Raw genomic sequence first — 17,071 nt, forward strand, 5'->3', positions numbered from 1 at the left:
CTCTTATGGAACACCCTACACGTGAGCCATTTTTGAATTTTCCTTAAAAAATATGCTATATTTTTATAAGGGTTTCCTATATCTAAATACAGGGTGTTTTGATTTATTTCGATTTTTATAAGAATGTAAGGTTTTAGAAAAAAAAATTAATATCTACGAATCTAAGAATCGGTGACAAATTTTTTCTTGGATCTTTATAATAGACTATTCAGCATATTGGAACAGATATTTATTGTAATAAAATTTATAATTATTTAATCGGACATTTTTAGATTTAAAATTTATTTAAAAATAAAAACATTCAACAAAACTGAAAACATAAACAAAAACATACCTCATTATAGGGCCAAAACTAGTTTTAATGTGTATCTACAAAAACACATAATATGTGTTTTTGTGTTTTGTGTTTCTTCACAATACACCAGGGTAGAAAAATAAATATGAGCGATTTCAGGGTAAAAATCAATACAGGTATTTGAAGGTGCTAAATCGTAGGGCGGATATAGTTTATTAATAATACATACAGAGGTACTCGTAAATTCTTAGATTCGTAAATACCTATTTATTTTTTTTTCTAAAACTTTACATTTTTTTTAAATTGAAATAAATCAAAACACCCTGTACTTAGGTATAGTCTAGCTTATTGTTTAAGAGCAGTTCAAAAATTTCATCAGGTGTAGGGTGTTCCATAAAAAATATATCTTTGATATACCACTCTTTTTTGAAGCACCGTGTATAATTAATATTATTTTTAGATTGTAGTGTTAATGGCTTTGTATATTTCTAAGAAGAATTTTTTAAAATCAAGTCGTTTTCCGTACAGACACTGAGGCGAATAAAATGAACAACCCTGTATATAAATAAATATATACATACTATAATTATATTTTAATATTTATTCACAAATTTATAATATTTTATGAAAATATTTATCAAAATATATTAGTGCTAACGTTGTAAATGAATGTTGAATAAAAAAATCCATTTTCCAGAATTTTCCGATTTTTCCGGTCAATGAAAGTTGGCTAGTTGTTATTCTTTCGTCGAGTTACCCCAATTTAAAAAAATTGAAGGCTCTAGGTTCTCTGGAAGCTAAGATATTATAAAAATTTTCAAGCGCTCCAAATTGAACTTTCTATAGCAAAATCTCGAATAGAGAAACTGGACTCCGACATTCTTCCATATCACACATTCCCAGCTCAGTCAGCGTGAGTAACTTGACTGTAAAGGGTTATTACTCGTTTTAAATAGAAGATATTTCGTATTTATCAATTGTCATATAAAATATAGATATTGATTACGATGCTGTAAAAATTTCAACTTTTAATATTTATAAACAATAGAGATGTGATTTTTCAAAAAAAAAGTAAAACTTGGCTATTATTGGTCCTAGAAAGTTTTTTTTTCATTTTTATCTGCATTTTTTTACCAGCCTTTTGACACAACCAATTATAATTATTTATCAGAAAAAATGACAAAGATATTCTAATTGTTTATAAGGAAAAAACTTACCATTTTTTTATCGAGTTGTTTAACAACATTTAAAAAACAAATATATTATTTTTTTTAACTTTCTTAGTACTTTGAGTCCTTAAGTAGTCATCTCACTTTGGCAAAAAGCTCTGAAGACACTCCTTGGGCAACAATGATTGTTTAAACATTCGATGTCTGGGATAAACATTTAACATAACTTGTAAACTAACAAACAGATATTCTTGAGCTTTTGTAAACTAATAAAGGCACTTAATTACCTCATAAGTTCCTTATGGCCTATTTGGTAAAAGTTATTAACGTTTCCAAAATAGTGCAAAAAACGTGGTTTTTTGCAATTATCTCGGTTAATTCTTTATGGATTTTAACTTGTAAAAATTCAAATTAATCGTTTTTTTGTGATACACAACTTTCATAACACAACTTTTGCTGTAAATATGATACTAAAAATGCTATAGTCAAAAAAGAATATTTTCTGACTTTGGGATTTTTTTATAAAAAAATGAGGTCGATTTACGAGTACCTCTGTATGTATTTTTAATTAACTATATCCTCCCTACGATTTAGCACCTTCAAATACCTGTATTGATTTTTTTCCCGTTTTTATTTTTCTACCCTGGTCTACTTTGTTTCTGTCCGTAGATGTGTGTTTTGCTCCAGATAGTGTGTTTAAGACATCCTGCTATTCTGTTGGCTTTGTTTATTTGTTGGGCAACTTCCGCTTCTGTATCTCCATAACTATGCATTAGTACTCCCAGTTAGCTGATAGTTCTTTCTTGCTGGATTATTTTGCTGTCCAATTCTAGCTTGCACCTTATTGGATCTTTAGAGATTACCATAGGTACTTTTTGTTTTATTTGGTGATATTATCATAATGAACTTTCTTGCTGTTATATTAAATTGATATAAAAGTCTCTGAAGGTCATCTTCACTCTCTACAATAAGTATGGGCATCATCTGCATAGCATACTATAGAGATAATTTCTTCACCCATTCTGTACCCTACACTCAGATTTTTACGTGAAATTTATAATTTTTTCACAGATAGACTGCGGTATAAGCAATGTAGCATAACAATCTAATCTAAAAAATTGTCATACCTGTTAAAAAATATATAATGTCGTGTAATTTATCATTTGTCACCTATATACACCTTCTGATATTTATAGTGTTTTTTATATACTCAACATTCTTGGTTATTAATTATTATTAGCTTTTAAATTGCGTTATTTTTTATGTGCATGAAATCCAGATGAAAGCCTACGTTTGCGTCCGCATTTTAAAATAGCTACTTAGAAGGCTGTTTTACGGAAAAATAACTTGACTCCTGCATCCCACATTACCAGCCTACATAAAGGTAGCTGTTTATTTACCACAATAATAATAAAGCGAGGAAGAAGTAGGTAATAATGATGTATGCTTGGCACAGTTTCTTTAGATTATTTATCGGAATTGTACTTGAGTATTACTAATTAATTTGACAATGCGTTGATAACGATATATGTACTTTTATTTTTTTTTAATAATATATACGAGGCTTGTTCAATACGAGCAAATGATACTGAAAAACATTGTACCTGGGGTACCACAAGGTTCAGTATCAAGTCCTCTACTTTTCCTTATCTTTATAAATGACATCACTAATTTAAAAATCGATGGTACAATTTTTCTTTTTGCTGATGATACTAATATCACTTTGGCAACTCTAATATTGCAACTCTTCATGCAACAAAACCTGGTTCGACTCTAATCTACTCTATTTTAACGTGGATAAGACTCTTATGTCTTATGAACTCATTCTTTCAAAAAAAGCCCCAACGAAAGTGGACGTGGAAAGTCCAGACGGTTTCACAAAGAATGAAATAGATTTTATCGCCAACTGTCACTAAAGTTATTCATTATTGTACTCATTTGCCCTCATTTGCGACAGTAAAGTAACACTTTATTGTACTGAAAGAAGAATTTTACTTTACCTGCCGCGATTAATCAAATTAACCGAGATTGAATGTAAGTGGTCCATGGCAGTAATCGAATGGCGATTATTTGAGTGGACTTACAATTTATTTACTTTAATTATTAAAAATATTGTACGCAATTTGCGATATTATCAATTAAATTTATGTCAAAAAGTGAAATTCTGTAGTATTTTGTAATTATATTCATATAAAATAAATTAAAACTTTACCGATTTAGTAATTATTCAATATTGATAACTATCGATTAAAAATCGAAAGCGGCCATCTTGCAAGTTATCTGTCATCACTGTCATGAAATTATTATGACGTAACATATCTTAACTGATTGTCAAATATACCAGCAAACGAGAAGTAAACTCAACCTTCCCAGGGACATATCTGAGCTTCTTAGAGACAATACAAATATCAACAATATACAGTTTTTAACGGAAATAGGAATAAAAGACATTTAGTTGTATCACAAATTTTTCAGGTACACGTTTTGTTAGTACATGTGTATTTACTTAATATTACAATCTATTTTTATTTTTAATATGTATTTTCCATTGTTGTCGTTTATAACCCCAGTGGTTCGGACGACATTAAATTAAAAAATTATATATTGGCGATAAAATTGTGTATGCACCACGTCAGTAAAGACTCCTTGTCGAACTCGTCTGTTGCTCGCCTCGCTCTCTACGCTCGCTCTTCTCGTAATATTAGACTCGTTCGATAAAGAGTCACTTTACTGACTCGGTACATAAATAACTATTATCATTGCTAATAAGAAAGAAATTGTATAGTCGATTCGCTAATCTGAGACACAACTGTCTACACTAAAATCACAATAAAGATGCACTATATGGAAATAAACAAACCAAGACACGTTGACTGTTCGGGGAGCACTCCCAAATCATGATTTGGGAGTACTCCTCGTGCTTGTTTATTTCTATTGCATCTTTATTGTGATTGTAGTGTAGACAGTTGTGTCTCAGATTAGCGAATCGACTATACAAGGTGTATCCGTTTTAAACAGATTTACAGTTGAAAGCTATCACAGATTAATTCGAGCAAAAATTCTGTTGAATTTAAAGAACGAACGAACAAAAATGATAAAATCAGACAAGCGTAAATGGACCTGAAAATACAGGCCATTTTCGTGACACCATTGACCACAATCTGAAACAAATCAACGACGAAGCACAGGTCGAAGTTTCAAACGAAAATATCGCAAATGCGATTAAAGAAGCGGAGAAGTTGTGTTGTCCTAAAAGGAAGAAAAGACATGAAAAAATAAGTCTCCACACTAAAAATCTTATAGAAGAAAGAAGGAGGCTAAGAGACAGTTATAACACAAACTACGCAGAATTTAGTCAACTCAGTAAAACAATTGTTTTACTGAGAGGCTTTGTTTTCAATACAAGTCTTATTCCAGAGATGCAGAGACGTAAATTGCGACGTATACGCATGTCTGGTTGATTACGAGAAGGCGTTTGATCGAGTACAACACGCCAAGATGATGCAAATACATACTAAAAGAAGCAGGAATTAACAACCAAGACCTGAAAATAATTAGAAACCTTTACTGGAATCAGACTGCAAACCTCACAGTTGACGGCGAACTCACCGAATATGTCAAAATCATGCGTGGATTGAGGCAAGGCTGCATTTTGTCCCCCCTAGTTTTCAATCTTTACTCTGAAAGAATATTTATCGAAGCTTTGCACGAAACTGAAAAAGGTATTCTACTAAACGGTACCGGCTAAATAAATATCAGGTATGCAGATGACACCATAGTATTTGCGGACAACCTAGAAGACCTACAAGTCCTCATGGACAAAATCACGTATTAAAGTCAACAATATGGACACGTAAAGAAAACAAAAAGTAAGAATGCTGAGATTTTACGTCTTCTCTGTCCTTTTTTATGGTGTTGAATCATGGACCTTGAACGAGAATATGTGCCGAAAATTGGAAGCATTTGAGATGTGGCTATATCGGAGAATTCTTAAAATCCCATGGACTGATCGGGTCACAAATGAGGAGGTCCTTAGAAGAATGGGGAAGAACCGAGAAGTACTAACCATCATCAAATCTCGAAAGTTGGAATACTTTGGACACATTATGCGAAATAAATCCAGATATGCCCTCCTACAAGCCATCCTGCAAGGAAAAATATTTGGAAAGCGAAATCCAGGAAGAAGAAGAACATCCTGGTTAAAGAACCTCAGAACCTGGTTCAACACAACATCTGTGCAGCTTTTGGGCGTTGCTGCAGATAAAGTGAAGATTGCCATGATGATCGCCAACACTCGTCACTGATAGGCACATTAAGAAGGAGAAGAAGTAAAACAATTAACAAAGAGATTTGAAAAGACATAAGACAACATAACATGAGAAGTGACAAGGGTGGTAGAGGAAAATAGAAGTCTGAAAGTTCTAAGACATAACATGTCCACAGGAAAAAAGAACATACATAAGTTAAGAAATAAACAAGACGACATTGTGACTGATAAGGAGGAAATAGTGAGAACAGTAGAAGACTTATTTCTGCAGACAACTTTATGAAACAAGTGAATCCGATGAAAGACGCTCTTTACCAAAAATAGAGAATCAAGGCTCAGAATTAATGTCGAACATAAATATTGGCGAAATTAGAAAAGCGCTTCAAAAGATGAAGAACAATAAATCCCCAAGTGAACACAAAATAATGACTGAAAGCCTAAAACTAGGAGGAAATACACTTTTACTGGCACTTGCTAAATTATTCAATAAATGTCTGTGCGAAGCGATAACACCGACGCAGTGGAACAACGCAGAATTCATCTTACTCCATATATAAGAAGGGAGATATCAGCGACCTTAGAAACTATCGACCCATTAGCTTGCTGTTACAAATATGTATATAAGCTATTCGCAAGAGTTATTACCAACAGACTAGGAACTAAGATGGATTTCTATGAGCCAAAAGAGCAATCAGGTTTTAGAGCAGAATATGGCACAAATGATCATTTACTTACATGTAATTAAGAACTTAATAGAAAAGAGTGTTGAATATAATAAGCCATTAGTTCCGATATTTGTTGACTACGAAAAAGCTTTTGATACCATAAGTCATCAAAAAATGTTGAAAGCCTTAATAGAGTGCCGTATATATCATCGCTATATAAACATGATCAAATACATCTATCAAAATGCGACATCAAGCGTGAAACTGGCAGATAAAAGACCAATGAATTTAAAATAAAACGGGGAGTGCTACAGGGAGACACAATTTCGCCAAAATTGTTTACATTATTAGAGAATATGTTTAAGAATGCAAATATGAGTGAAAAAAGAATTAATGTCAACGGAGAAATTCAGTATCGCAACTGGAGGAACTATACCGAGCCTCCTTACAAGTTGGATTAAAAATCAACCATATAAAAACACAAATCATGACAAATTTTGTGTTTAGCGAAAAGATTTCAGTAAACGGCATGCACAATGAAGAAACCACCTCTTATAAGTACTTAGGGCATGAGATACGCATAGGAAGAGATTTTTTGTTTTTTTTTGTCTGTTTTTGTCCTACTAAGTTTTAAACCTTTTTCCTCCAGAGCTTGTCTCCACTGTTCCAGTTTTTGTTCTAAGTCTCTTTCACTATTTCCTACTAACACGACATCATCAGCATACATTAAGCACCATGGAATGTTAAACTACAGGGTAACATTCCATGGTGCTTAATGTATGCTGATGATGTCGTGTTAGTAGGAAATAGTGAAAGAGACTTAGAACAAAAACTGGAACAGTGGAGACAAGCTCTGGAGGAAAAAGGTTTAAAACTTAGTAAGACAAAAACAGAGTATTTGGAATGTTCATTTAAAGATGGAGCTACTACAAATAAAATGGTATCTTTGGATGGTGAAATGATTGTGAAAAGCAATAGTTTTAAGTACCTAGGATCGGTATTACAGAGTAATGGAGAAATAGATGGAGATGCATGCAGTAGAATTAGGGCTGGATGGATGAAGTGGAAAGAAGCGAGTGGTGTGTTGTGTGATAAAAATTCCAATGAAGCTGAAGGGAAAATTCTATAAAACAGCCATAAGACCGGCTATGATGTACGGAACTGAATGTTGGGCAGTGAAAAAGAAAGAGGAACAACGAATGCATGTGGCGGAAATGAGAATGCTTAGATGGATGAGTGGAGTGACAAAGAAGGATAAAATTAGAAATGAGTATATTAGGGGAAGTCTAGGTGTGGCACCAATTGATGCCAAAATGAGAGAGCATAGGTTAAGATGGTTTGGTCATGTTCAACGTCGAGACGTTAATCACCCAATACGAAGAATAGCTAAAGTGCAGATTCCTGGAAGGAGTGGGAGAAGAAGACCAAAGAAGACCTGGGGGGAGGCGATAAGGCAGGACATGTTGGTAAAGGGGATTAACATTGATATGACCCAAGATAGAATTGTGTGGAGAAATGCAATTAGGGAAGCCGACCCCGCATAGGGATAAGGCAAAGAGAAAGATGATACGCATAGGAAGAGATAATCAAACTTGCGAACTAAGCCGCCACATAAGACTTACTTGGGTGGCATTCGGCAAGCTGAGCTGTCCTTAAGTCAGAACTGCCTATGTGTCCCAAAAGAAAAGTTTTTGATCAATGCATGTTGCCAGTACTTACATATGGTGCTGAAACTTTAACAATCCCAAGAAAGTAAGAGATAAAATTTGTGTTACCCAAAGAGCCATGGAAGGCTCGATGTTAGGCATTTCTCGTAGGGGTCCTAGAAAGAATTATGACCCTGAAGTGGAATTGGGCGAGACACATAGCTAGAATGTCGGATAACAGATGGACACAGCGAATAATACATTGGAGACCAAGACAAGAAGCATATCGAAGTAGAGGTCGTCCGCCAACAAGATGGTCTGATGACATAAACCGATCGAAAAAAATTGGATGCAAACAGCACAAAACAGAAATACATGGAAAAGACTGAGGGAGACCTATATCCAGCAGTGGATAGATCCGGGTTAAATGATGAAGACAGTAGCATTATCTTACCATGGAGATCTTCAACCCTTGCTGCTTAATAACCTGATCAGTACCGTTGATTCTCTAAAATTTCTTGGTAGTTTTTTAGACAGGAGCCTAACATGGTCCCATCATATTGATTTGTTAAGTAAGAAACTATTCTCCGCTTGCAGTGGCGTACTATACAGGGCCTGCGCCACGCAGGGGCCCGCTCTAAGGGGATTTTTGCTTCTTTTGTTTCTAATTTGATGGGATATTGTTAACTACACAAGTACTCACTAGGAAATGTAACAATACAATAGGCTCGATGCTCGATACTCGTTTTTATAGCACCCTCACCCTTCAGCCTGTATTTTAGATAATTCTTAATAACTGTAGCAAAGAATACTCCATACTCCATCCAACAAGAAGCGAAAGCATCGACTATTTCACGATCCAAATTTCTTTGCGCATGTACGGTCCGCCATGGTTCATGTATTATTTATTATTTCTCAGCCTAACCCTTAACAACTGTTTGTTGAACCTAACAAATAATGGGGATGTATTTCTAAAATTATTGTGTTGTTTAATCATTTCTAATTGTAGAAAAAAGGATAATACTATTAAACATATATATTGTTAAAATAAACTCTCATTGTGATGGCTCCATGCAAAGGTGGATTTTCTTGTGTGGTTCGTACTGGGATGCCCCACTAGATCGTGAACAAAATTCTCTTTTCAATACCGAGAAATCGTAACAGGTAAACGATCGTAGGGCAATGAGAGAAGTTCCTTTTAAACATTTATGTGATTCATTTTCATTCATATTCAAACATTTCAAACTATTCAAAATAAGTTTTCGTTATCATAATACATTTGAAATCTACAAAATTTAGTGTACGGTTCTAGAAATAAAAGTAATTTTGAATTTATGCAAGGCAGATCCACAACATCAATTTTTATTTTATGGCAGCTGAGGGAAAAACTTATGAGTGGAAGAGAAAGACTTGCACATAGTGTTTATTAATCTTGAGAAGGCATATAGCAAAGTTCCCAGAAACCTATTGGTACTAAGTAGTAAAGGAGTGCCGGCTGAATATGTGAGAGTGGTATAAGAGATGTATCAGACGGTAACAATTAGATAGCGAATGCAGCTAAAACTGGAAACTTTTGTGTGAAAGCAGAGCTTCATTAGGGTTAGGTTAAGTTCCATATTAAACCCATAGTTATTAATATCTAGAACTAGCGAATAACTAGAAAAGATAATGTTAGGAATCAGTATATACGAAAAAATTGGGTATGGATCCTATTGGAAACAAAATAAGAAACAGGTTAAGGTGGCTGGATGCTAGATCTGATATCTTCTTTATTTTATATAGGCAGTACTGCCTGTTTTTCTTCAACAGTACATTTCATTCTGTCCCTAAATTGTCATTACATCTTTTCCTTGGGCGTCCTATACTTCTTCTGCCTAACGGTGACTTGTCCCTGGCTATTCTTACTGTCCTTGATTCACAAACATCCTGCTTATGTGTTGAGTCCACTCTTCTTTTCTGTTCTTTACCCAGGTATTTATATTATCCACCCCACATATGCGTCTGATTTCCTAACTTCTTACCCTATCCTGTAGTCCTTTTCCAGCAATCCTTCTTAAGATCGTCATTTCGTTGGCCTTTTTTGTTGGTTTTTGTGTTTTGCTTGTATCTGGTCTGGTTTCGGCCGTATTAAGTCATAACTGGCCTAATAACTGACTTATATATTCGGGCCTCTGTTTGCACTCTTAAATGTTTGTTTTTCCAAATTTTGTCGTTTAGGCATCGGACCGTTCTACTGGCTTTAATTATTTGTTCTTTTACCTCTTCTTCGATATTGTTGTCAGCTGATAGATTAATTCCCAGGTATTAGATGCTAGATGTGATGGGATAATTGTTATATATCCAGGCGAGTTGAATTTGGTACAGTACAACCAGAGTTTCCAGAAACCTCAGATGCACAGAAAGAAATCGAAGGTGAATAAAGTCATTCTAGCCTCAGCCCCAGAGTTTCCTCGTGCAGCGAGAATATAGTGGCATTGGAGGTCAATAGACATTTAAAGAAATTTCTCAAAAGGAAACAAAAAATGTTATCAACCTAAGACAAAGTTAATAGAAAATTTGAAAGTATCTGAAGAAAGTAGAAAGTTCTGTACTAAGTAAAAAGGTCTTGGGTCAAAAATATCTATTTTGACAAGTTTAGTATGAAAAAAAGTAATAGAAATCGATAGAAATTTTAATATCTATTTTGAAATTAACTATTAAATTCAACTAAGTATTAAGAATCCATCATGTTTACATAAGTTTACAAAACTTAGTCAAAATTGATATTTTTAACTTAAAACCTTTTTACTTATCAGTACAAAATTGATATATGAGTTATATTCAATTTTACAGAAAAAAATACAATCATATTAAATACAGTCGGAAAAATGAAAGAATACCCATGAACGAACATATAAAACACGCTGTATTTTCCTGTCACCGTGTCACAAAGAAAATTGTCCAGTGCAAGTACATGTAACAATAATTATTACATGTACTTGAGCTGGCCAATTTTTTGTGTGACACGGTGATAGGAAAATACAGCGTGTTTTATATGTTCGTTCATGGGTACTCTTTCATTTTTCCGACTGTAGATCACCTTAAAAGCACTATAGTTTTAATTATTACTTTGTTTCTCAGTGTAACTCAAATTTCCTACTGTTTTGAACGAATTCCTTATTATTTTTCTTAGTGTAGTGTGAAGTATTACCCCTACCATTCTCCGACCGATATTTCTGTCCCCTGAATATCAAAGGAGCCGACAGGTGCTTTCGCTTCTTGCTGGATGGGGTATTCTTTGACAGTAGGGTCATAGCCACCTTTACTTTACAAGCCATGAAGAGAAAAAGGCAACGTCGCAATTGATGACGTCGGTAGTCTGACTTTCGGACTACCGCTTTCGAAACTACGATTTTAAAGTACAAATTCTGGTAAAATTTATAGTATTTTTTGAGTCGAACAAGAAAATATTATTAATTAGAAGTTTATACAAAATAATATTAAAAGTAATTCCTTGTAAGTAACGTTTATTATACAAAAAAAAAAACCAATAACAAGAATATAAACGGGATTCATTTTTTACAAATCCTAAGAAAACTAATAAGTATTTTTCAAAAATTTAAACGCAGAGTGAAAGATTACGTTAGGACCGAGGGCCCAAAGTCCCTGAAAACTTCTATGTTTATTTTAATAAGTTACAGGGGTGAAAACTAAGAACATTTAGTGTAATTTTTAGTTTAAAATATGTCATTAAAAAAAAACTTTTTATTCATTCTAAGGGACTTTCGGCCTTCGGTAATAAAGTAATCTTTTATTCTGCGTTTAAATTTTTCAAAAATACTTATGAGTTTTCTCAGAATTCGAAAAAAATGATTACATTTAAAATACAGTCGTCAAAATTTTGCATATTGTTCCTTTCCCCTTAAAGTTTGTAGCACTTATTTAGAAACACACAGAATTGATAAAGAACAAATCTAGTTGTTAAACATAAGTGAATTAATCAAAAAAACAGAATGTTAAGAAAACCGGAGGCTATAGTTGGGTTTTAATTTCAGTATTTTATAAATGCCCTGTACACCATAAAAATTTAACTCGTTAGCAACAATATTATTACAGCGCTATTGTTAAAGAATTAGGCTATAACATATTAAAAAAATCACTTAAATCTAGCAATAGGTTTAGGAAATATTAAGACATTAAAAATGACAAAATTTTTAAGTGGACGGATTTCTATATGCCCGCAAGTTTACATAAAAATATATTATATTGAACTAAAATCATCTTAATAACATACCTTTTAATGTTATTTATAATTTGGAGCACGAAATATTGTAAAATATTTCAGTTTCTCTGTAAATACAGTGAAAATTATTTAAAAACAAATGAGAACTGTCAGAATTAATCGGTCTACCAATAGATGTTGCCAAGTTTCAACTTCATGGCTTGTTAAGTAAAGGTGGCTATGGCAATTAGATGTAACAAATTTTTGAGTTCCATTATTTATAAAAAACGGCTGGCGTAAATTGATCAGTCATGTCAGTATGGAAAACCATAGGATTAATATTAACTTACTGTTTTAACAGTCCATTATTTTTTAAAAAAGTTTCAACATCAAAAGTAAGAAGTTACTATCAACATAATGTTGATATCTTTTTTTTGGTTTGTAAACAAAAATCGTGAAAATCACCGTCTAATTAGCATCCAAAATGAAATTAATGGTTACCGCTTCACAAATTACTTTACTTAGATATGTCTTGTTTATAATATATGTAAGATTCGTTGGTTCAAAATGCTTATCTTTGAAAAGGAGGTATGCAAATTTTGAACAGCCATATCTTATATACCTAGTCAATTTTTGTCTTCAGGAAAACAAAAAGTCCAAAATATTCACAATAGTAAAACCAATATTTTCTTACTAGTTGAGATTTTTGGTATCACCGATATTTTTTAAGTTATTTAAAAAAATTGTTTCAAAATTGAAAAAAAATTTAAAACCAAATTTTTTCAATAATGAGCACTTTGAACCGATAAAACTTACGGATCATATAAACAATGTGGCGACTACAAGTCAACAGTTTAAAATCCACACAAATAACATTTACTTTAAAAAAAGGTGTCGCGCCTCCGGTTTCTATAAATAACACTCCACTACTAGTCAATACCGCCGTAAAATACCTGGGAATTCATTTAGATAGTAAACTTAATTGGGGCACCCACATCTGGAAGAAACGTCTTCAACTCGACCTAATCTACAGGAAAATGTATTGGTACATGAGTAGGAAATCAAATCTTAGCCTGGAGAACAAAATTATGATTTATAAATAATGTATTTTAAAACCAGTGTGGCTATATGCAGCACAAATATGGGGAACAGCAAGTAATACCAACATTCAAAAACTTCAACGGTTCCAATCAAAAGTGTTGCGCCAGATCTGCAATGCCCCTTGGTATGTTACGAACCAGAGATTGCACCACGACCTACAGCTACCAACAGTTAGCGAAGCAATATCTGCTGTAAATTCTAGATATAAGACCAGACTATCCTGCCATCCAAATCCACTCGCCACGGACCTGCTCAACATTTCTCATGAAAGACGATTAAAAAGACCTGACCCTTTGGACCTCTAGTACATCTGGACATCAGAGCAACAACAGAGTGCAGTGTCATAGTGCAGTGAAATAATCATGTTTTAGTTTTAGTGATTTTTTAAACTTCTTTCGTATTTTTATTCATGTTCCTTAGACTTTTAATAATCATATTTTTATTGTCTGAACTGTCCACTATACTAAATTTTATCTATGTATTATGTTCCAAGTAATTGTTATGTCTTATTTTAAAATTATAATGTTATATGTCTTACTGGGTGCTCGCCACTGGGCGGCTTCCATCTGTGTTATTTTTCAATAATTATATGTATTGCTTATTGTTTGTGATTAGACAGATTGCAATAAACGTTGGATGTTAAAAAAAATATATAAACCATAAATAAGTCAAGTAAATTGTGAAGCGGTAACAATTAATTTCATTTGAGAGGCTAATTAGGGGGTGGTGATTTTTACGATTTTTTACCAAAAACTTTATTTTGAGCGGTACATGTATGCTAGAAACTAAAAAAATACGAAAATAAAGATTTTTAAAAACCTTAAAAAGCTGTGATGAATTTTTCCCGAAAAGTGTTTCGTTTTTTTTTTGGTTATATTTGAATTGGAATTTGACGAATAAGAACCTACTTTTCATTAGCTACAACTCTGCTTCTCCTGGGTCTACAGACTTCATATATACACCATTTTTTTCACTTTTTTATAGGGTATATTTTGATAAGAATATTTTTTCGATATACTTACTTTTTGAGTTTTTTTGCGAAAAACCGTCTCAAAACGTGTTTTTTTTCGTTGAAAAATGAACCTATTCACTCACAAATAACAAACTATTGACTTAGTGAAAAAACTCTGTAGAACTAGAATTAGTCAGTTTATTAAATTCCAGACTTATCTGGAACGTATGTTTTTCACCCCCGAGAAGGGGTGGAACTCACCCCCAGGGCAAAAGCACACATCGGCACAATGGGTATCACTTCTTGATATGATATATTTTATGATATATGATGCTTTACATATATTTAATGTTTATTAAAAACTTTTTATATACAATGTGTGTTTTTATTGGCCGGGCGGGCCCGCATCCCAACTGGAACCAGGGCCCGCTGATCTATCAGTACGCTACTGTCCGCTTGCTATGCAATAAGATATGTTTCAAAGGAATGTAGCATCTTCTAACATATTTTTCTTTGTTCGAGTCTCATCTTCGATATGGTCTTTCTTTTTGGGGTTCTAATACAGCTGTACAATCCAATGTTATTTTAAATTACAAAATTAGCAACAGCAAAGAGCAATAAGATATCTGTTTGGCCTCAGAAGAACAACAAATTGCAACAAATTTTGTATTTTAACAACGACATCCGATTTTAACGTCGAAACGTTAATAAAATCATTTTTTTTTTTAGTTAAATTGTGGCTTATTTTCCCATTTAGAATAGTTGTTTACAAAAATGCAACAAGGAAATAGCTTCAGAAAAACATTGCAGAAGCTTCTTTAAAGATCACGAAATTTTAACACTTCGTTCTTTATATATGAGGCCTAAAAAATCAAAACCTGCTAAATCCATTTTTTGAAATTTTTCAGGAGACTAAAAAAACATTAAAAATGTAAATTTCCCAAAAATTATCCGGCATTTCTTAATCAAAGTAGCATCAATAAATGTCATAAAATGGCACACTAATTTGGTATAGAGTCATTTTTATGCATGCCCCTTACATCTTCAGAAATTTGTACTTTTAGTTTGGATTTAGCAGATTTTGATTTTAAGCCCACATAATATTGCTCATTTTCAACTGCTTTTAGGCGCAATTAATGCACTAAAAGTAGGTATTGAACCATTTTTACAGGAAAACATACAAACTATACAAAAAAAGAGTATTTTATTGTTCACAAAATTATGGACATAGCAGGGTTTGATCCTACCTTAACATTTCAGTGGTATTTTGAAGAGGATTTAGAAGGTTTTGAGCGGAAACCGGGTGAAGTCGAGTTCGCTCCGCTTCGTTCAGGTATATTTTAGAAGGGTACGAATTGGCTCCCGCATGAATGCGGGTAGGCTCTCATATAATCGCGGAAACATTAGACATTGTTGCCAAATCGTGTAATATTTATACTGCTTAGGAAATTTACATAGTGACATAGACTTTTTATAGGAAAATTATACTTTTAGACAAATACTTTTAGAGTTTGTTTTAGTTCAACATTGGCATATGTGGCAATTTTAACACAAATTATCGGTGTCGGCCGGTATGCGCTCGACCGTTTTGCGCTCTTACCTGAAATCGGCCGGTTTGCGCTCTACACACTAATACCCGAAAGTTAAGTTAGAACCGAAGGGTTAGGTCTTCTTCCTTTCCCATAGATATTTCTAGGAAGGTACCTGTTTCTAACAAAAAGAGAAAATTTGAAAGAAGTGACAACGCTGGGTGATATTTTCGACATGTTTAGGTAAAATAAATTTTGTCTATGGGAGCCAATTCGGACTCTACCTTTTTTAGTTCAGGTAAAATTCTTACCATTGGGAGCGAACTCGACCCCGTCCCGGAAACCTTATGCCTGTAGATTAATAGATACTTGAACTTTGAAATTGTGTAAAAAAATGGAAAACCAAAAATTTAGGATTTAGCAGGTTTTGATTCTGATGGGCTCATATTTTAGAAACTGCTTAACAATTTAATAATAATCTCATGTTATATTAGATAACTTTTGTTCCAGTGACCGAGATGAGACTATTTAAACGACGAAGTTCGGACCCCAATCCACAACTGGAACGTTTGTCAACACTTTCTGAAAATAATGGAACCGACAACGAAGAAGAAGCTTCGAAGTCATGTAAGTTTTCTTGAGAATATATTAAATTGAATTGTGGGTGATATTTCAAGAAGATGATTAATCGGTATATAGTTTATTTCAGCGTTCTTAATGTGCACCTGAGAAGCAAAGAGTTAAGTGCACCCGAAGTCCCATTTAACGTTAACATTATGTCACATAGCTCTGTAACCAAAGCACTTCAAGACCTATTTTTTTTATTTTGAAACTATATGTAATGTTTAGTCCTGCGTAGATTTTTGTAAAGTTACAGTTTAAAAAACCCAAAAATGTTTAAATTTTATTTTTTATTTTACTTGTTTTTGTACATTCTTCAATAAAACTTTACCCGGGACTTGATATTATCTATCTACAACTACTGTAAAAACTTGTACCTTCTATCTTCTAAGGATCCAGAGATATTTTACATCAAAGTTAAAAAAACCAGTATTCCGGAAATCGCAAAAACATGAAACATGCTAATATAGGATATAAAGAAAGCTATCGGTACGAGTGGCGTAACCAGGGGGGTTTCGGAGGTTATAGCCCCCCTTGGGATGTACTTTGAGATTAAATTGGTGATATTCCATACCCTCCAGTAGTTGTAAGCCCCCTCCCCCTTACAGCTTTGACCGATACACGG

The 17,071-nt window shown here is 33.4% G+C and overlaps 1 protein-coding gene across 1 annotated transcript in view; it reads left to right on the forward strand.

Moving 5' to 3' along the window:
* Positions 1-17,071, forward strand: part of LOC114333921 (tyrosine-protein phosphatase non-receptor type 13-like) — a 162,704-nt gene that overhangs the window by 107,323 nt on the left and 38,310 nt on the right. The window contains exon 2 of the mRNA XM_028283915.2: positions 16,336-16,452. Within this exon, the coding sequence (XP_028139716.1) occupies positions 16,344-16,452 (109 nt within the window). The 5' untranslated portion in view covers positions 16,336-16,343. The remainder of the gene's footprint in view (positions 1-16,335; positions 16,453-17,071) is intronic.

The sequence above is a fragment of the Diabrotica virgifera genome, chromosome 10 (genome assembly GCF_917563875.1).
Source record: "Diabrotica virgifera virgifera chromosome 10, PGI_DIABVI_V3a".
Lineage (NCBI taxonomy): Eukaryota > Metazoa > Arthropoda > Insecta > Coleoptera > Chrysomelidae > Diabrotica > Diabrotica virgifera.